The 22,580-nt window shown below is 36.0% G+C and overlaps 1 protein-coding gene across 2 annotated transcripts in view; it reads right to left on the bottom strand.

Annotated features, from left to right (window-relative positions):
• Nucleotides 1-20,449, bottom strand: part of Pof1b (POF1B actin binding protein) — a 72,048-nt gene extending 51,599 nt beyond the window's left edge. For both annotated transcript variants that reach the window (XM_028874753.2, XM_028874752.2), the window contains exons 1-3: nt 20,359-20,449; nt 19,919-20,242; nt 5,787-5,861 (exon numbers count right to left, since the gene is read on the bottom strand). In XM_028874753.2, coding sequence (XP_028730586.1) covers nt 5,787-5,861; nt 19,919-20,203 — 360 coding nt within the window. In that variant the 5' untranslated portion in view covers nt 20,204-20,242; nt 20,359-20,449. The remainder of the gene's footprint in view (nt 1-5,786; nt 5,862-19,918; nt 20,243-20,358) is intronic.
• Between the last annotated feature and the right edge of the window lie 2,131 nt (nt 20,450-22,580).

Raw genomic sequence — 22,580 nt, forward strand, 5'->3', positions numbered from 1 at the left:
TCTTCCTGTGCTACCTAGTGTTATGTCAACTTGACACAAGCTAGAGTCATTAGAGAGAAGGGAGCCTCAATTGAGAAAATGCTTCCATAAGATCAGGCTACAGGAAAACCTGTAGGACACTTTCTTAATTAGTGGTTGATGTGGAAGTGCCCAGGCTATTGTAGGTGGGACTACCCCTGGCAGGTGGTCTGGGTTCTGTAAGAAACCAGGCTGAGCCAGTCATGGAGAGCAAGCCATTAAGCAACACTCATCCATGGCTTCTGCATTAATTTCTGACTCCAGGATCCTGCTCTGTTTGAGTTCCTGTCCTACAAGAACCAAGCAGACACCATAACAGGCTGCTCAGCCTTCTCTCAGAGATCAAGCCTCAATTTCAGTTACTGAGACTTGAGCAAGCACTTTCTGGGAGGGCCATGAACAAAAGACATAGTCCTTGCAGATGTTTCCTTTCTGTATGTACTCGTACTCTGGTCAAGGTTCAACCAATTGTTTACTGTCTAGAACCCCTCACCAACTTAGAGCTACATGCATGAGTCAAGAACAGAGCCTTGGGTCACTGAGTCAGCCCCTACAGTCAGTATGTACTAGGCCGGTCAGCCTCTATGGCAGCTCAAGGACAAAGCCTGGGACTTGTCCTGGCCTGCCCCAAAATGGATAACTGTAGCCCCCAACTAACTCCAGCCAATTAAAAGTTACTAACATGATTGCCACATGATTCACATAAACCAATCATGTGTCTGTTACTATGAAGTCTGTAGACCTCAAACCCCCTTTGCTTTAAAAACCCTACCCCATTGCTACTCGGGGTCTCTCCTGCTCTGCTGCTGTGTCAGATGGATGGAGAGTCCAGAGTTAACTCATAACAATATAAAGACACTTTGCTTTTGCTTCGGATTCGGTCTCTTGGTGGTCTTTGGGGGACTCTGGGTACAACACTAACTTTATTGTTGAAGAGTGTAATGTGGAAGTATAAACTAAATAAATCCAATCCTCCCCAAGTTGTTTTTGGTTGTGGTGTTTTATCACAACAATCATAACTCTAAGCAGAAGTTGGTACCAGGATAATGGGGTATTGCTGTGACAGACATGACCATGTTGTTTTGAGAGGATAGTGGAGAGACTTTGGAACTTTGGGATAGAAAAGTCATTGAATGTTGAGAGTTCAATGAACTCTTCTGGAAGATATGAATGTTGAGAGAAGTGCAGATGATAGAGCCCTGGCTTGTGACATTCCATAAGGAATTAAAGTCTCTATCAGGTCATTTGTCTGAAGGATGTGTGGTGTCTGGTCAGCAGGAGCTGAATAATCGGCTATGGTTAACAAGAGACCGGAACCATTAAAGTAAAACCTTTTCCTTGCTGTGACATTTGATGTTGGTCATCTGGGATGAAGAATCGGTGGTGATTAAGAAGAGACCAACGGGTTGGGAATTTAGCTCAGTGGTAGAGTGCTTGCCTAGCAAGCACAAGGCCCTGGGTTTGATCCTCAGCTTAAAAAAAAAAAAAAAGAAGAGAAGAGACCAGCATCACTTGTAAAATCTTCTGGAAAGAGTCTCCTGAAAGCACAGAGAAGCTGTATTCCAGAGGTGGCCAAGGTTGTACCTTGTGCTGGCAGCTGAATTTAGTAATACGTAAGCATCACTCAGGTAATTCTAGTTTTGAAAGCATGAAGACGCTGGGGGGAGCAGCTAAGGCTTGGAACTGTGAGAGGCCAGGAGAGGCCATTAGTGAAGGTGCAGTCTCAGTGGCAGTTGAAGTCCCAGGACTGAAGGGTTTATTCAAAGAAGTTGAGGCTTGGCACCATGAAAGAGCCCAGGAGAAGCTATTGATGAAAGTGCAGCCCAGTTGCACCAGAAGACCCTAGCATTTGGAAATGCCAGCACCATAACATGACTACCAAGAACAGCAGCAGTAGTGGAGTAAAGCCAGCTGGATCCTAGAAGACAAGCTGTGTGAGCTGAAGAGGGTGGAGCCAGAGAAATGACTCAAGCCCTTTGGAGGAGCCCAGAAGATCTTGAGTGAATCCCAGACTTTGGATACTGAGTTATTTACAGTTGGAATTCATTTTGCATTTTTTCAGATTGTAACTATGCCTTTGTTCTTCCTTTTTGAAGTAAGAAAATATTTAATGTATTTTTGTTTTATAGGAGTCCACAGTTGAAAGATACTGGATTTTGAAAGACTTTGGATTTTAAAAGAGATTGGGTATTTTAAAGAGACTGAAATTTTCAGTGCTTAAATTTTTAAAGACTGTGGGACTTTTTAAATTTATAAAATGTTTTATATTGTAATATCAATATTAATGTGTGATCTTGGGGATGGACAAGAAAGATGAGGTTGTGGCTTAACAGTAAGTTATTTGTGTGTCAAGTTGGCAAGGGGTCAGTTGTGCTGGCTCGGTTTATGTCAACTTGGTAAAATTAGAGAAGGGGGCCTCATTTGAGAAATTGCTTTCATAAGATCAAGCCGTAAGCAAGCCTGTAGGACACTTTCTAAGTAATAATTGATGGAGGGGAAGCTCATAGTGGGTGGGGCCACCATTGGGCTGGTGGTCCTGAGTTTCATAAGAAAGAGAGCTAAGCAAGTCATGGGAGCAAGCCAGTAAGCAGCACTCCTCACGGCTTTTGTATCTGCTCTTACTTCCAAGTTCCTGCCCTATTTCAGTTCTTGTCCTGACTTCCTTCAAAGATGAACTGCAATTTGGAAGCATAAATAAACCCTTTTCTCCCCAAATTAATTTTAGTCATGGTGTTTCATCACAGTAATAGTAACCCCAATTGAGACAATTCTCTAATCACTTTTGGTCATAGTGTTTTATCATATCAACAGGAAAGTAACTAATATATGATATGTAAATACTTATTATTCCTACTTATAGTCCTGGTCCCCACTGTTTTCCCTTGCCAAGGAAAAAGGCTTCTGCCATCAAGGTTGCAAGTTCTAAGAAGAATGGAGGTCCTTGTGCTCACAGATAAGCACTAGGGGAACCGGGAGGGTTAAACATACGGAGGTGTCTTTTCAAAGGAAGAGATATATAACTTGGTTTTTGGTTTGGTTTGGTTTGGTTTTGCCCAGAAGGCTGAGAACAGATGTGGTTAATAGCCTGGTAACATCTGCTCTGTCTGTATGGCCAGGCAACACCAGCTCTCCTAGACTTACATTTATCTCAGTCAATCTATGGTGCCATCCTCCCAGAGGATGTTGAACCTGCTTCCTTAGTTAATATATATAACCTATCTTTATAGAAGATGTCACCTGTATTTTACAAGAGTTTCAATATAATCATGTTTTAAGCTTTGTTGTACATGCGGGATAGGGTTAATTATCATGAGAAAATATTTTTCCAAATTGTGTTGTGCTTACATATGCCTAAAATAAACTACCCATTGTCAGGCTCTGGAAGTTTGAACCAACAATGCCTACTGAGTCTTGTTTAAGCAGACTTTCTTTTTCACTCACAGAGACATCCTACTGGCTGTGGTGTTTGCAGAGACTCCCACAGCAACTTAGGGAATGAGACTGCCTAGTTTAGGCTTTATTTATGGATATTGAAAGGCTTTAGAGGAAGGACTTGGAGCAACCTCTACGATGACTTGGGTATTTGTATTCTGTCCATTGATATCAGCTTTGAGAAAATCTAGAAAGTTTCATAGATTAAGGAGAAAAGATCTGGACCTAACGTTTTGTAATTAAGAGTGCCCAATCTCTTGTCTGATTTGCTTTCTGGAGAAGGGTTGGTGGTACCTGCTCAATGGTCAACTAATCCTCTAGTACTTCTTTAGGAGAAGGGGAAAAGCATTTCTGATATGGTGTCACTTTCCAAGTTAAGGCTATTCTCCAGCTAAAGCTAGCTGATGTGGCCACATGAAGCACATTGGAGACCACAAGACCACAAAGAATTGTGCTATGCAAGCATGACCAATAGCAACTCCAGAAGCAACAGCAGCAGCGTGGTGTATAGTTGCCTCTCTATACTTTTTAAATTACAATGGTGAGATATTTTAAAGTATTTTGTTTTGTTGGATGCATCCCTAACAGGATTAGAACAAAATACTTCTTAATGTTAGTCAATTAAACATTTGGCTTTATCTTGGCAAGGTAGCATACACCTTTAAATATTCATCATGCTGGAAGTGGAGAGCCATAGATTACATTAAAAGAGACAGAAAGCCTGTATGTGGTGCTGTAGGCCTGTAATTATAGTACTTAGGAGGCTGAAGCAAATAGACCTGGCATTCCAGATTAGCCTTGTGTATGTACCTAGACTTGTCTCTGAAATCCAACCAAAGGGGAAAAAAAGAAGGAAAGAAGGAAGGAAGCAAAGACAGAGACAGAGACAGAGACAGAGACAGAGAGAGACACACACACAGAGAAAACACTAGAATAAAGACAATTGGAAATGTTTTATGGAAAAAGTCAGTATTACTAATATGAGAGGCTTGGTACATATCAATGAGAAAAACATCTATAAATAAATAGTGAAGTGATAAAGTACATATACAATTTAATAAAATGCTCATGGGTTATGAAAGAAGGGGTGGGAAGTTGGAAAGATTGTAAGAGCCTGAAATCGAGGACATATCCAGCAAAACCTTCTTTACTGGGCATGACAAACCATTGTACACATGAATTCACAATGGCTGTGACTGCATGGATAAGGTCTGTCCAAGATCAAACCAGCCAAATACCACCATGGTTGGAGGAGGAGATCATGAAGCCCCGCCCTTAGCTAAGGAGTTTCTGGGAACGGATGGCTGCTAGGGGATAGGGAGTAATATTTTGTCTGGGATGTGTCCCCTGAAAAGCTACTCATGCTATAGCATGATGTCCAACAGCCATGCCCATACAGGAAGCACCCAGAGGATTCTGTTTGAAAAAATGAAGTTTGGAGAAACCGGTGTTGTGAGGAAAGGATGGGAATTTAGGGGGAAGAAACAGGGAACAGATATGATCAGAACACATTATATGCATATATGAAATTCTCAATAAAAATATAAGGGGAAAGGAAGTGGTTAATAAACAAACTATTCTAACCAAACTAGGAATCAGGGTTTAATGACAACAAAATACCATGTGTTTGCCAGAAACTTAAAATAGCATCTTCTCTCTTATTTACACCTGAAATTCTATGCTCCTCTCCCATGTAAATATATATATAATATGCTTTATCTTTATTTCCTTAGACTTTACTTTTTTGCACATGTTAATTAGCTAAATAAATTTTATTACAGTATTAATTATTATTACAGATCTCATTTGGATGTACAATGCTTACATTGAAACCTAATCCAATAACTAGGATTATTAGGTCATAAAGGTGAAAGGAAATAAGAGTCTGTGTGTCATTGAAATCATATACTCATAATAAGGATAATCTCTTGCCCTGTAAGAGTCAAGTTCTAAATATAAATTTTCAAGTACTACCACTTGCAAAAGCTGTTCCCCAGTCAACTCAAAATCCAGATACTTTATTTGTACTAAAACCAAGGACTCTTAAAATATCCACACTCACTAGAAGATTCTAAGCAGAAGTTAATCTACACTTAAACTAAAAACAGTTCGAGTCAGAGAATAATGGAAGTAAAAATGTATTCATGGCACTTGTTATACATTCTTTTTCTGGGCAAAGATTATATTCATATATGAGAATATCTTCTTCTGTTTGTGAGCTATGACATTTTGTGAATGTGTAGTTCTATAAAGAACTAAAGATTGTTCACACATATGAGCAAGACTTACATAAAAATAAGAAAAACAAGTCTAATGTAACACACAAATTTGTTTACCTGTTCAGCATTTTGTGTTATATGTAGAGTACTTGGTGCACAAGTAGATATTTTCAGAGTTGGAGAATGGAGCTCCTGTTGAGAAAAAAAATTCAGAAATTGTTTCTGAGCATTGTACTTTGTACAACTGAAAGGCTGAAGTGTCCTTTATATTTTCGTAATAATCTTAGTAGTCACAAATAAGAGCATTGTATGTAAGCTTTCTTTGATGATGTCTATCTTTCCAAAGGACACATTTACTGAATTACTTGACCAACTTCTTGTTAGATTACTTCAAGTTGGCTCCATCACACTTTATCTGGTCTGGTACCAGCTTAATTCTGGAGTCAGCAGTGTTGCTTCAAAATCATTCACAGAAGTGAAGGAATGTGGTATTCATAATGATTAGACAAAATTATTACCCTTTTGACTATGCTATTATTGTTTATCTATCTCCCCAAGTTAGTTAATATGCATTGCTTCATTAGTGTGTACAGGTACTGAGGATCAAACCCGAGACCTCACACGATACTCAAGTGCTTACCACTAAGCTACTCCCCCACCTCCAGATTGCACAGTTGATAGCATTACTCAAGCTACTCAGGCCTTCCTATAATTTACAACAGATTGACATGCCTCCGGGATATTTTCCCACAAACAGAAAAATGTTTTTCTAAGAAAGGGATAATTAAAATCAGAATCACAGGTATACAAGGTAAACACTGACAGGTTTATCAGAAGCCAAGGTACAATGTAAGTATAACATGTGTTTTTGAAACGTTTGCTCAGACTAGAAAATGTTCTGGACACTTTGGCATTTTTTTTTATCATTTTGTCCTCAACTTGGTATATTTTCATCTTCCCCTTCCTTTATGTCAACTTCAATAATATAAATTCAGTATTTTCAGGACACCTCTAAATAGGTTCCTGGATTTCCTACTGGAAGCTAAAAATTGTTCAGGTAAATGCAGAAGATTACAGACTGCAAAGCAAACGGGTACATATTCTTCACTTCAGAAAAATTATTCCAAATACAACCATGTGCTAATGGATCTGGCTAAAAGATCATGGAGAAAAAAATGTGTGTGTGTGTGGGGGGGGGTTGTTCTACATGAACATAATGCTTCTTTTCTTTCTTTAAAAAAAGGTTAGTGAGATATTTTACTAGCATATTAATCATACAAAGTAAGTGGTTTCATCATGACAGTCACATGCATATAAGGTTCTTAAATTATAATTATCCCCTTTATTGATCCTGCAAACAGTCATTTCCTGTTCCATATGAAGTGAAAAATTGTTTGTGAATGAATCAATGAAGAGCATGTCATAATTTAAAGGTCACCCCAGGAATAAGAATTTCTTTTTAGTAGACTTTCTAGGTGTTTAATTTTGTATAAATCACACACACACACACACACACACACACACACACACACACACACACACCCCACATCATTTAGGTCCTTCATAATGAAATCATTAAATTCAATGGGCAGTGCTATTTTTGGTTCACGTGCTTTTGTACCACAGCCTTTCATTCCTGATAATTAAGAAATTAAAGGTCCAGATGAGGTGTTTTGGTTATCATGGTATATAATAAAAAGGTGCCAGGACTTGGAGTCAGGCTCCTTGTGTTTGAACCTCATTATAGTACTGGAAAGTTTGTGATATTGGGTAACCCATGTCTCTTCAATGAGCTTCCGTTTCCTTATGTGGAAAATGACATGAGATTGTGTGTAAATGTGATTTAGACACTCCTTAATCTATGTTCTGTTTCTGATATTCTATAATCAAAGGCAGATCATTTTTAACTTTTTTCCATATTAGTTCCATATTGACAAAACAATTTTAAATGCCTTAAGCTTATCTATCTTATTTTCCTTTGATGATGATGATGTTACTAATGATGATGATGATGACAACACATATTAAGAGTTTTTTATTTCAAACAACTTATATAGCATTTTCTAAGTCAATACTTAAACTCATAAGGAAGGTACCAGTACAATTTTATTATACTCACAAGTAGTGTTAGAAGAAAACAGCCTAATTTAATAGATGAAAGTCATACAGGCAATATTGGGTACTAGAATTTCAACAAAAGTAGCAATGTCTCCAGAAATCATACATTTAATCAATCTATATTACCATATTTATAACTTGCTTGATTATATTTTCAGCTTTATAAACTGAAGAATCTACTTATAAGGTAAATTATAATTAGATCTTATATTAGGAGTCTAAATATAATTTTATTTGCCTCCTTAAAATTAGTTCTTGTAAAAAGTAACATTTATATTTTTGGCTATTGGAAAATTAACTGAGGTCTTTGTGCATGCAAAAAAAAGTGCTCTACTGCCAAGCTGTATCCTTGCTATTTTTTTCTGTGGCAGCATTTCAGTTTGTCCCTCAGGCTGGCTTCATGATTCCCCTGCCTGTTCTTACAGTATACTTGAATTACAGGTGTGCATCATCACACCCAGTTCAAAAGCAACTTTTCTATTCTTGAAAATATTACACCTATCTAAAAGTGATTGCATGAGGAGACAGCCCTGATTAAATATTTAAGCTGTTAAAAATTCAATAAAGGGTATCTCTAGACTTTCATGATATATTTGCAAAGTGTAGCCTCAGGGCTCTAAATTAAATAAAACACTGAAGTTCTATTTACTACTTTTGCCATTTAATCCCTTTAATATTTCAGGACAGTTCTACTTTTTCTTATAAAATATATACTATATTATTGAGTCATCTATCCTTGTGGCTCAGAAATGATAAGCACCACTGTGTTGTCAACTTCCTTTACATATAAGCCTGGTAAATTCAATGTTCATAATTACATAGGCTAGATCTGGTATAAAATCCAGGTCTGTTTGTCCTGTGATGCCTCAGGTAATGATTTTTAGCTTTGATAAAGTCGTAACAGCGTTCCTTCTTCTATTCCTCATTTACTTTTTATGAAGTAGACATGGCCTTGGCAATTTTAAAATCAGAGTAGGTTGAAATCAGTTGGCTTTTTGAGAGAATTTCACCACATCACTCAAGATAATTTTCTGCACCTTAGCACATACTATATCAGAACTAGGAACTTTAGTTTCCAGTAGGGAATTCACTATTCACAAGTATATATCCATTTTCAACTGTTAAAATAGCTATGTTTTTTCAAAGTTAAATCAGTTGAAGTGCAAATGGCCCAGAGTTCCTCAGTTATTTACTCTAATGACAGTGCTTTTCAGTATCACAGTGCAGTGAAGAAAGAAAGAAAATCAGAAGCTGGGAAGCTGTTATTCTCCTCTAGACATAAAGGAAATCTGAAAAACATACGCTGTGTTCTGAATTCAAGGATTGTTTGAAGAATGGAATTTAAAAAAACAGAATGGATGCTACTTTTGTCTTCTAATAAATTTTTATGCTATTCTAGGGTGATAAAAATAGCATTATCACCAAATGACTTATCATAATAAAAATATAAACATGTTTAAAGTGAGACACTTTACTATCTAATTAAAATTAACTAATGTAGACAATTGATACAATGGAATTATCCTAAGTTTCTAAATTCAGTGATGCATAATTCATTAAAATAGCTGTGTTAACCTGGGCAATTTATCTTGGACTGTTGGAACATTGGATTTTTTTCATTTGTATTTTTGTTTTATTTTTTTTCTTGAAACAGAATCTCGTGTAACCCAAACTAGACTTAAATTGCTATGTAAGCCAAGAATAACTTTAAACTTCTGATTCTCAAGTGCTGGGAACCCAGGCATGTATGACCACACGCAGCTTATGTGTGTGGAGATCACACACAGGGATTCATGCACGCTAGGCAAGCACTCTACCAACTGAGCTATATCTCCAGCCCTCTTTATATGTGTAATGGATATCACTTGTTATGCAACAGTGTAGTGAGGTATAAGAATTAACAGAATGTAATCTCTATTGTTACCAAAGTTATAATCAGGTAGCAGATAAAAATTTACAAATAAAAGTGAAGAGCTATAATGAGTTTACTACAGGAGCTTCAAGTATTAAGAGGTAAAGTTAACCTTAGATAAGCAAAGATTAGATCACAAAGAAACATTAGAAGAGGGGTAATATATTTTGCTACAATTTTGTCATGTAGAAATTGGTGAGAGGTGTAAACATTGGGGTCCTATGTTTATATTTGGTCTGAAGCACAGGACAGTAGAATAGGGTTTCAACAAATTAAGGTCCATAGGAAGCAGATCACAAGTAGATCTGGAAGTCAAACAAAGAAATTTATAGACTGAATGTCACTGAAAGTTTTATGGGGAGAGAAATGAGATGAGGTGTTTGTAGAGAATTTGAGGAAGTTTTCTAGAAAAGACATTTTAGGTGTAATTAAGTTTGGGAGGAATTTAAAATAATTTTATGTTGGAATCTCTACATCAGATCCAGTCACTTTTGGATAGTTTTTATCAAGTACAAAAACAGGCTACTAGAAAAATCATTTTGGCTCGTAGTTTCAGAATGTTTGGTCCCATGTGATTAAGAACAGTTGGCAGGAGCCTGTGGTGGAGAACAGCTGATCACACACCATGATAGATCAAGAAACAGAGAGAGTATCCAGGAACTGGCCAGGGAAAATATGCTCTGAAGGACCTACCCAAAGTGGTCTTATTCTTCTAGGTAGACCACATTTGACTTAAAGTTTCTGGATTCTCCAAAAATAGTGTTACCAACTCAGGAATAAATGTATAAAACATGAGCTAGGTAGTGCATTTTATAATCAAGCTACAATAACATCCAAGCTAAAGTTGTGTAAGAAGATAAATAGGTAAGTAGATGATATGTTTGAGGCAAAAATCTTTCTTTAGAAAGTTCCAAATATAGTTTGGTGTGTGGATGAGCAATGAGGAGTTATAATAGTCTTTGCAAGAGAATCTTTGGGCATGTAACTAATATGTCAAACCATTAGAGGTTTATAGAATGAAATTTAATAAGCAAAAGAAAACTTTGACAGAATTTCATCAGCAGGGCAAGTACATTGAATATATCTAAAAGCTAACTAATTAATGGCTACAAGTGACAATAGTTGATATGAGGACCAATCAAAATACCTGCCCTTTAACATCATATGCCATAACAATTGTGACAAATATTTATCCATCAAAGTTACAGACCAAATATAAACAAGTCAATTTCAGATGTTTAATAAGACCTAAGATCTGGAAAACAAAACTAATTGACTCATTGAATTACTTCCTTATGTCTATTATGTTTATTTTATGTGCTGTTCAATTTTTTTTTAAGAAGCAATATGTGCCTTTCTAGTTTCATTTCAAAGAGAGGTCGTGGAAGAGTAACAGTCTGAAACAGTTCCATGTCTTTACAAAAACCATATTCAGGAATTTGGAGAAGCCATAATCATAGAAAAGGAAACAAAAAACAGAGGTATGAAAGAGGAAGAGGGTAAGGGAGGGAGCAGAAAAGCAGAATAAAGAGAAAGAAAAAGCTTCAATTATTTTGATTTGCCTTTGAGTCTTGATTTTAGAAATAATGTGTCAGCCTTTAAGAGGTGTAAAGCCTGGGTGGAAGGACAGACCAAAGTAGTATTTTATATGCCACCCTCTAGTTAATGCAAAGTAACATTAGTTGAAAAAGTAGACCACATCTAGGGTAGTTTTAGATGGAAAGACATAGGTTATGAAAAACTTAAAGATGACTTTATAGGTGCATTTTTGAGGAATAAGTAAGATGAACAGATATCTGAGTCAGGATTGAGTATTTACAGAAGGTAAATAACAAAGGTGGAAGTGGAGACAGTGGCAAACTGACTTTGTTTAGGAAACAGTAGTATGGATATCTGGAACACAAGACGGAAAGATGTAGCAAATGGGGGAGACATTAAAAAGCAGAATTGGAGGTCCCAAAATGTTCTTCACATCACCAAAGACATTTTGTGTCATTAAGATCATAAATTTCACATTAAGGTAAAGGGAGATCTTATTCTTTCAGTATTTCCATCAAAGTTATCCCAGAGCATTTGGACCTTTGAAATAACTAAAAATTAATAAAATTCTTACATCATGTATTTTGATAAAAATAATGAGTAAAATTATTGAAAAAAATTTTTAAAAATATTTTAAAAAGTAATTCTGAATGACAACAAAAAATTTTGTTCTTGAGAAAGAACATAGTTCAGACAGAATGCTATTCATGCTACATTTTGGGGGGGGAAGTCTGTGATGGCCTCAAATTCACTGTGTAGCTAAGGCTGGTCTCAAATTCATCATGATCCTACAACCTCAGCCTCCTGAATGATGAGACTACATCATGTCCACCCTATGTTACTTATTTATGTTCATCTATATTATCTTAGGTAGTTTATGATGGGTATATATGAAAGAAAATGATGATGAAATATAACAATGAATCAGACTTTGTAATGTAAATGAGTCAAATGCACGTGCCAAGAATATAAAATATTACATAATAGTTATAGGTATAGACTTGCAACTAACTGCTAGGTTTAAATCCCAGTTTTAGTATACGCTAGCTGTATAGAATTCCAAAGGTCATATAACATCTCTGTTACTTCGTGGACCTGGTCTGCAAAAATGGGAATGGTATAGAACTTCATTTACTAAAGTTCATAAAATAATTCAGGAGAGTAAAAATTAAGATACAATTCCACAGAGGATATGAAATCCAAATCATGTGTACAAAAGAAAGAAAGCCTGAGCACAGTGGGATGGATTTGTAGGCCTAGATACTTGGTAGGCTGAGGCAAGAGGATCACTTGAAATTGGGAGTGTCAGGCCATCCTGGTTATCATAGTGAGACCTTCCAAGCTCCTCCAAATGAAACAAAGACAAGAAAATGCTCTATGATTAATAGGAGTCACTTTTCACCTTTCTCCTATTCCTAACAATTTTCCCTATGAAACAATGGGATTTTGAAAAGGAAAAGATAAAAAGATACATGTTTACAAACATACGCTTTTTGTTCAGGTCTTTTAAAGTTTTTGCTTTGTTTTTACTTCTTCTGAAATAGTTACTGTAACCTCACACTCTGGAAGGCTGTAACTTCCTTATTTTTTCATCCCCATGTATCCATCATCACTAATGTAGCAAATTAGCAGGATGTGGATCATACATTTTTACAGTCAGTCAAATATTCCTTTAAATTCGATGGTCTTTAGAGGTATTTCTCTACTTAGATAGCAGATGGCTTGAGTTTATAGACACACACGGGTAGAACTCATGGCAATGTGGGGCATGTTCTATATCGGCACTGATTAGTACACAAACCACTAGCCACATAAGGGTATTAAATGCTTAAAATGACAGTAGTGTGACTAAAGAACTGAATTAGGTTTTTTCTAATTAAAATATGAAAGTTAATAGCAACATGTGGCTATGGCTTCTGTACTGGAAGTACATTTCTTTTGTTTGTTTTTTTTTCCAAAATAATATTTTTATTGATTATTTGAGAATGTCACACAATGTATCCCTGATCACACTTGCTTCCCAGTCCTCCCAGGTCCACTCCCTCACCCTTGTGCCCTACCCTCCAAAAAAGAAGAAAAAAAATATACCAAGTCCAATTTGTGTTGCCCATATACTCACTGGAGCATGGTCAAATTTGCAGTGGCCAGCCCCTTAGAGAAAACTCAGTCCTTCCCCATCTCCTGCCAGAAGCCATCAACTGTGAAGAGCTATACTTCAGCATTTCTATTACAATTTTTAAGGATACATTTCTAAGGAAAATATTAGGAGGCTTTAATGCTTGGTGCAACCTTACTCTTAAAAAAAGAAAAAGAAAACAAATTTTAAAACTTTACCTCAAATATTGGGTTTCAAGTTAAAAACTAAGAGCACAAGGACTTCCAAATGATGTTCTCTAAAGGATATTTGTGTCATTAAGGATTATAAATACAATTTTCTATTTAAGTCTTCTGAACATATACTCTACACTTGGTAAAACTGCTTTAATGCTTTTTCTCCCTATTCTTTCTTAGTTGACAAAGCCCTATTAAGCTTTTCAAGCCCATGAAGTCTACCTAACATTCTAATGTTAAATGAATTCCTACAGTGTGGTGTGCTATTTAGTTGATTCCCTTGCTTGTACCACAAAGGGGTTTTGTTGACCATACTTTTAAGGAATCAAATAAAAAAGGATATAAAATTATTGAATGCTAACTATCCTGCACTGGATACCTTCACATTTACTTTATTCAGTAGTCTCTGCAGTTCTGAAGAAATTCATTTATTTTTCCTTTCTAAATAAGCAAACAGAGGTTCTAACAAGTGACTTATTCAAAGTAATACAATACTTATCATTTAACTATGTATTTCCCACTACATATAATCCCATTTGACTATAGCAATAATCCTATGTATTCCTTCTTATTGCCCCACTTTATAAAAGAGAAAAATGACATATACAGCTAATGAGTTCTTGCACCAGGAATTAAACTCAAGCTTAAAATCTAAAGTACATTGTTTCAGAGTTCTGTTCTATCATAGTCCACCTGAACATTTAGTATCTGAATGTATAGTACCTACAGCAATCCCTAAGACATTCCATAGAGAGCAATTTTGTAGGAATTTTCTCTGTAATTGCTCTTTAGACTGCAAAATCTGAACCTCTTCAAGCATCTCTTACTGGCTTTCACTTATCTCTTGGTGGCTCTGGTCAAAGTACTTAAGATATTCAAGTAACAAATAATAAATAAATGAATTAGGTAGTAGAGAATATTATATACACAGTGAAAGATTTTTTTCTGTATATATTTGGAAGTATATTGCAATGAACATGGAACTTCTTCATGATTTTTAATTTGAACCTTAAGACTTTACTTAAAGACTAATATATAACTTTTTCTAACAAAGATCATGGGAGCATTATGGATCCTCCTGTTAGAATCACTGAAAGTAATAATACTGTGTTAGGTTTAGGCTCAGTATCTTGAAATGAGTAGTAATTTTTTTAAACTTTTTTTTTTTCTAGAAAGGGTTTCTCTGTGTAGCCCTGGCTGTTCTGGAACTCACTATGTAGACAAGGCTGACCTCAAACTGAAAGATTCACCTGTCTCTGCCCCCCAAGTGCTGAGATTAAAGGCATGCACCAAATATATATATATATATATATGTTTTTCGAGACAGGGTTTCTCTGTAGCTTTGGAGCCTTTCCTGGAACTCGCTCTGTAGCCCAGGCTGGCCTTGAACTCACAGAGATCTGCCTGCCTCTTCCTTCAGAGTGCTGGGATTAAGGCGTGCACCATCAATGCCCAGCTCTTATAATTGAAAATATTTTTTTCATACAGTGTATTCTGATCACAGTTTCCCCTCCCCCAACCACTCCCAAATCCTCCCCAACTCCCCATCTACCCAGTTAGAGACCTGCTTTTCTCTTTCTCTCTCTCTTTAGAAAACAAACAAGCCCGTGGCTGATACGTAAAATTAAATTTAATAAATAAATAAATTTAAAAAAAGAAAACAAACAGGCAAAATAATAATAAACAAAAAAAAAAAGAAAATAGACACACACAAACACAAAACCCATAAAAACACAAAATCTGAAACCATAATATATTTAAATCTACCTGACATTTATCCTGAGGGAATTTCCCAAGGCAGACTAGCATTTGAATAACTTTCCTGCATGGTGTGGAGAAAGCTTTTGTTAGAATCTTTCAAAGCCAGTAACATTGTCAAACACCTGCCTTAGGTTCAATGCTTTATACAAGAAACAGGTAAATTATAAGCACCTTCCCCTACCCATGAGACAAACATTTCATTCACTTAGAATAAAAGTCTATGATTGTGTTGTAATGTAAAGCAAAGAAAAAGCAGCTCTCTTTTCCTCTTTTCAATCCGAAATCCCTCACTTAAGATACACATTCCTGATTCTTATTCTGTCTTTTAAAAGAAAACTATTAAATGGAAATGGAACAGAATATATAGTTCTTTTCAGTGCATGCTTCTTGTCTTATATGATCCAAAAAATGTAAAGAAGACCTACTACTGGGATTAGCCTCTGATGCTAAATGTCTGTTTAAATCTATTTATTTAGAATGGCTTTAACTTTTAAATGAAGCTTAAGAACATGACAAATCTCCCAGTAGTTTCCCCATAAATTGTGAAGAAAGACTAGTTGATAAAACACTTTTTCTCTTCTTCCACTGGCTACATTCCCTGCCCATTACTACACCACCAGGACAACTTGTGAATGTCACTGTCTGAAAACTGGCCCAGAAATTTATCAGATCTGCTTTAACAAGGGACAATTGCCATGAACGTTTTCACCCAGCAATTACTTGCACTAACAAATTCTAAAGCTTCATTTAATTGTAAGCACAAAAGGGATGACCAACTCTGAAAACAGCAGCCCCTTTATCCCATGACCTCATTCTTTATTCAGGCAACCTACTTCCCTGAACAATCATTCCCTTTACTGACCACACCCTTGAACAACAATTTCTCAAAGCGACACACCTCTCCACCCAGAACAGGAAAAATTTCTGGTAGTAAATAGCAATCTTAACACAGTAGGGAAGTCATTCACCATCTTTGCAACCAAAGACAAAGGAAAATAATAATGTAAACAAACCTATGCCCAGGTGAATAGTTATTGGCAGTGAAGGTCATTTACAAATTCACATTTACCTCTAGGCTGCTCTCTGAGGTCAGATTTTTGTTACAAGTTTTTAAATTAAAAAGAATGGCAGACTTTTTAGCCCATACATTAAAACCAAATTTTTATTTAATAAAATCCTCATGAAACATAGAAATTAATATTTTAAAATGTAGACAGGCATATGTGCCACCTACAGCCCAGACTCTGTATGTTGATCCTCAAAGTGGACTTTCCTTTGACAAGCAAATGGTATTTATCCAGAAGACAACATTTCCTGTAAAATAGGCACTTAAGGAGCATCTGTTCACTGAATGACTGGAATTTAAAATATTTAATTTTGATCCATTTTTCTTTCTCAAAACAGTTTCTCAGTATTCATGGAAAATATCTTGACCTTCATGAATACTTAAATTAGCCAAAGGAACAAATATAAGTCCAATGAATAATTCACATCAGTGTTGTTCATTTAAAGCAGTATGCCACTTTGAGTTAATTATGGTGGTTTAATATTTAAGCGTTAAGGATTGAATTATAAAGGAGTTTGTTGTTACTATTTTCTTTGGCTTTAAGTAGCTTCTAGAACATTATTCATTTATTTGTAAGACCACATTGTTTCTGGCTTTGTATGATTATACTTGTTCCTGAAGGCAAACCTAATAATTTAAATTCTACTATTAATTCAGATAACTTAGTAGCAACTGGTATCTACACTTAATTTTATTTGAGAAATGCCCTATTAGTCAGACAAAATAATAACCACGAAAACCATAAGTATGTCTCATCTATTATAGATGAGAAACAGAAGCAATATTATGTATCATATAGAGAGAAATATAAATATGTTTATATCCATAAATGTAATTTTAGTACACAAGAGCACAGTAGTAAAAAACAAACAAACAAACCTGTTCTAAAACACCAGAGATAGAAAATTCTAAATAGTTGTAAATGGCATTCGGTTAAGTCTAAAATCAAGATTGAGATTCATGAAACAAAGCAGTGTGGCATGAATTGTTTCTCAAAGGAAGCATATTTTACTACTGGCAAGGCTTACTTTAAAATCTGAGTTCTCTAAATATCCTATATTCACCAAAACAAAGTAAGAATTTAATTGAATTCATCATGGCCAGAAATTGAATATTAATCCTCATTATCTTGGCTTCCCCTGTAATAAACTCTGACATCAACATAATTGCCACATATCAACTCATCTAAAACACTGCATCTTAAAAAGAAATTTTATTAAAATTGTAAAAGGAGTTTTGAGTAATATTCACTTCCCAGTGCCTAGATGGTATGTAATAAAGGTACCATTATAGCGTAGACATTTTGTCAGCATGAAGGTAACTTAAGATCACATCTAGGACTGCTTTACATAGTGTCACACTATCATCCCAACAACAAACAGGAAGAAAGGAAAACTAAATAGAAGTGATTCCTATTCATTATCATTGTGGTAACTATCTTAAAAAACTGGTTTGTTGCAGGCCCTTTTAGTGGATTTCATATCCAAGTCAACTTGAAATTTTATAGTCAACACTTCTCTTTCCTATCAAATGAATCTTCTTCCTTTCTACCCACATAGCTTGAATCTCATCCCCCTTCTCTTCACTCATCCATATTTTTATTTTTCTCTAGTGATAAAAACTCCAGACATCACAAGGAAATCCATCCCAGTCTCTTATCTCAGCTACTAAAGTTACACTTTCTGCCCCTAAGAGTCTATACTATTTTTTTCTTCAGGGAACTAACTTTCAGAATGGAAATAATCTTAGAGGGATTAACTTAGCAATTCCATATAAAAGAAGGAAAGTCATATGAAAAGCCATCTTAGTTTAGCCCTGACATTATTATTAAGAAGGAAAGTTGAAACAAGGAACAAACAATAAAACACAATTCTCAAAAATGTCCTATATTCAGTATTTATATATATATATATTGCTCTTAAGTATGTATCTATCATTCTTTTACTAGCATGAAAAAAAAGGCTGTGGGTTGAAATAACTGAAAAGTAGGATGACTTCAGCATTCCTATGATAATAGTAACTGTTGTTTTTAACCTTCCTTGTTTTGGAGATATTAAGGATCTAAGATGATATCAACTTTCTTGCTCATCAACATGCTTATGTTGAATATTGGAATGTAAATGTGAGTCACTATGATCACTTATACAACCTTGGATTTTTTTAACCTTCATACTTTTCTACCCCTTGAACTCAATACAGATGACAGTTTTTCATAACTACAGACAGAAAGGGTGTGGATTTGGATGGGAGGGGAAGCAGGGAGGATCTTTGAGGAGTTAAGAGGACACTAAATATATTCTATGAAAAAAAATCTATTTTCAATAAAAGAAAAATAGGATAAAAAGGAAATTATTAGTATTAAATCCTAGATTTATTTTGTATTTTCCCCTGAAATTATGCTAAGTGTTGAATAAAACAATAGTAAAATTGTGGTGCCTATAGTTTGTAAACCATATGTATCTTGGAGGAAATCTATTTTTTAAGTTTCTCTGTACATTTTAAGGATGTTGCTTCATATTCTACTTGAATTATGGACTTTGGAAAAATAACTTGTACTCTTTCCAATTTATATAATAATGTAAAATAGGAAAAGACCTCAGTCATTGCTTTATGAAGGCTTCACAGTATAAATATCTTGAAAATAAAATTTCAGTTTGGACAGAAGTTCACAGAAAGCTTAAAGATATGTACATTTAATATAAAGAGAATTAGAGAATCAAAACAGACATTAAGTTGTCATTTTATATCGGCTTTCCACATTGTTTTTCATGTACTTGCAAGACTATTAGCACAGATATTGATAGTAAAAACAAAACAAACAAAAATCTTAGAAAATATTTCATTTTCAAGAATGCCTTAGAGATCCATCTTTTGTAGCTTTTAAATAATACTGGCTTACCTCTTTCTTGCTTTTCAAATCCTATAACCTGACTTCTACCAATATTCTGTAAATTATTCAGCTAGTATATATAAGAATCAATGTGTCATTTTGACACATAAGAAAATTCTAAGACATGTGCACCTGTCACTTAGCCAGGATCAGCATACTATTAGCTGAACACAAATAACTACACGTCACTCCATATATGCCATTGTCTCTATATCATTCTACTTGGCACAAAACACCTGTTTGCTCCTGATATGAAGCGAATCACTGGGGAACTATTCTAAAAATAAACCTTTTGCATTTTGGTTGATGACTACTTTTGTAGTTAAAGGCAAAATGGTTTGCCACTTACAACACATCTTTCAATCACCTTCAATTTTTAAAATGTGCCTTCCTGTGCTCAGGTTATGTTATGTAAATCATTGGAATGGCGTCCAACCAACCACAGGCACTAGTAAATGAAAAAAAAAAAATGGCTAAGAGATAGAATTTGGGAGACTGTCCAACACATACATAATTGCAGTTCACCAAGAGCTATCCTGTAGATGACAGTGAATGAAGCAAAAAAGAAAGCAAGTGAGGTTTAAGATTTGTTTCTCTTTGCCCAACAATCTGGAATAACTGTCTTTTTTTACCTGGGAACGGTCGCTCCAAACCAAATTTTGGTAGGAGGAGGCAGTTTTGAGGGGGGAGAGCACTTCCCGTGAGCCGAGGGGGTCCAAGGCCTGCACCACCTTATTCATAGGCCCGCTGTAGGTCCTCACTCGCTCATACACTACATTTTTTTCTGGAGGCTGCTGGGCTTGACTGGACTGATGGTAACAGTGGTAATGCTGAGGCTGGCACTGCAGCACTTCTGTGGGCTGCTGGGTCCCACAACTGCTGCTGCTGGTCTCGCTCCAATAGCTTGAGCTCATCATCTTCTCAGTGGTCAGAAAGGGTTTCCCCAGGTGCTCTCCCTACGGAATAAACAGAGAAAGATGATCGCAGAGCAGGCAGGCAAGCAGGGACACGCAAAGAGGGTCTTTTATCAACCACCTTTTTTCCCTCACGGTGCCAGTCAGAGATGAGTTACCTGAGCAGCAGCAGGAGCAGGTCTGGCAGCTGCAGAGTAGATAGCAAACTATTTGAGCTCAAATGAAAAGTGGAGCCACCCTGGGAGATTGCTCCAGGAAATGGCACTGACACGCCCCTGAGGGGCGGATTCACCTGGCAGGTTTGCGTGCCAGGAAAGGCCCTGCCTTGCCACAGAGATAGCAACAAGGCTTCACAGTAGGTAAAGGAGTCTGAAAAAAAGAAGAGACAGACGTTCAGGGCAGGAGATCCTAGGCCTGGAAACCTGAAGACAAAGACACCAGTGTCCAAACTTGTTAGAGAAAACAAAGCGACTTTCCCATGGCTTGTAAACTTAGCAAAGGTGGTTTCAAGCCTAAGTACTCATTCCAGGATCTCAGAGCAAATTAAAGGGTATTAGCCTAGGGACAAAGTAATTTTCAGAGATAAATTTGCATTCTTCACAAACTCCTGGTGATAATGCAGATAAAGCAGATTGCCATGGGGACTCCAGGAAAGAATTCTCTAATTTGTGAACCTGTTTATCTGGCTCCAGTCACAGTACGTGTTTTGAACGACATTGACACAGATGTATCCAAATGATTGAATTTCTGTCTAGATATTGCAGGGGTGGGGTGGGAATGGTTCAGGAAAATGCTTTGCGTTTTGCTGTTTGCTTTTACTGGTTTGCATTTTTACAAAAGAATTTGCCCTGACATTTTTTGGTGCCTTAGGAAACATGGAGCTCCACTGTTTCTTTAATCTCCAATTGTAAGCCTTTAAGGTGCTTTTTGAGACAAACAGATTTAAATGTGTTCACCACTTATTTGCAACCATTTGCAAATCCAATCATAATGTTATTTACCAATCAGGTAATGCCTTGCAAGTCACTCCAGCACAACTCAGCTGTGAAATACTACCTGAGGGCTCCTTCAAAAAAGAGTGTCTTCTTTATGTGTATATGAACCTTGAGACCACTATTTCAGAAAGGAGATAATGTCTTCCATCTGGGTAGCCATCTTTTTTTTTTTTTTTTTGTTCTGAGTAGCAAACAAAAGCTAATAATTTACTAGTCACTTCCTGTGTGCTGGATCGCATTCAAGAAAATATATAAATTGCTACATTCTCACAACTTTAAAAGGATGGACTGGTGAGAAACTGAGGCACAGATATAAAGACACTGAAAAAAGTTCCCACAGTTAAATAAGTGTTAAAGATGGATCTGGAATATGAATATAGGGGGATTTCCATCAGAGTCTAAGCTTTTAGGAACTACATTATATAGCTAAATAAATTTTTAATTGTTCATCACATAGCCATCTAAGAAATCTCCTAGGTGACAGGGAAATGAGTTACAAGAGTCCTTCAAAGAATCTGAATTGTTATGGAAGGAAGGTATATGAAAAATTAACATTTAAAATGCTTTAAAATACCTTGTTGGTATTACACATTTATTGCCGTTTGCAGAGCTTTCAGACACAATTCTTGTTCATTTAGATGTTGTTCCACAAAAATCAATGTAAATGAGCTACACATGGTGGTACATGACTGTAATCCTAGTCCTTGTAATGCTGAGACAGAAGGATTACCATGAGTTTGAAATCAGTCCCAGCTAAACAGTGAAGTCAAGTCCAGTCTGAGCTAAAGACTGAAGCTTTGTCTCAATATCCATATAATAAAATAATTAATGAAAATTAACTAGAAATACATGGTCTACCATGTAACCAGGTATAGTATCAGACAGATCAGTATCTAATTACTAACCTTGGCTACATCATTGTGCATAAACTTTGTGTGAATGGGAACTGGATATAAATAGTATCATCTAGTTAATGCCAACTGAAATCTGAATTTAACATACACACACACATGCTGTTAGTGTCTGTTGCCAGTCAATGGGGAACCTTGTCTGTAAAGAAATTGAGGTGAAGAATAAAAGTATGGTACCCATAAAATTTTGACTGTATTTGCCCTCTGCATTTCTTAGAAATAGAGGCAGTCGACTTTGACATAGTTGGGCTAAAATTAATGTGTGAAATTGATATGCTCACTCAGTTTTTAAGCATCTTATATTTTTGTTCCCATTCTTAGGTACAAAGAATACAGCTTGAAGCTCAAGAATAAAGAAATGATCTTATGCACCACATGGCAGACATATCAAGTCTAATTATAAGTCAAATTCTGACCATCCTCATTCACTTCAAACAATTTAATCAATTATTCTAGAGAAAGATTCTATTCCTT

This window comes from Peromyscus leucopus, chromosome X (genome assembly GCF_004664715.2).
Source record: "Peromyscus leucopus breed LL Stock chromosome X, UCI_PerLeu_2.1, whole genome shotgun sequence".
Lineage (NCBI taxonomy): Eukaryota > Metazoa > Chordata > Mammalia > Rodentia > Cricetidae > Peromyscus > Peromyscus leucopus.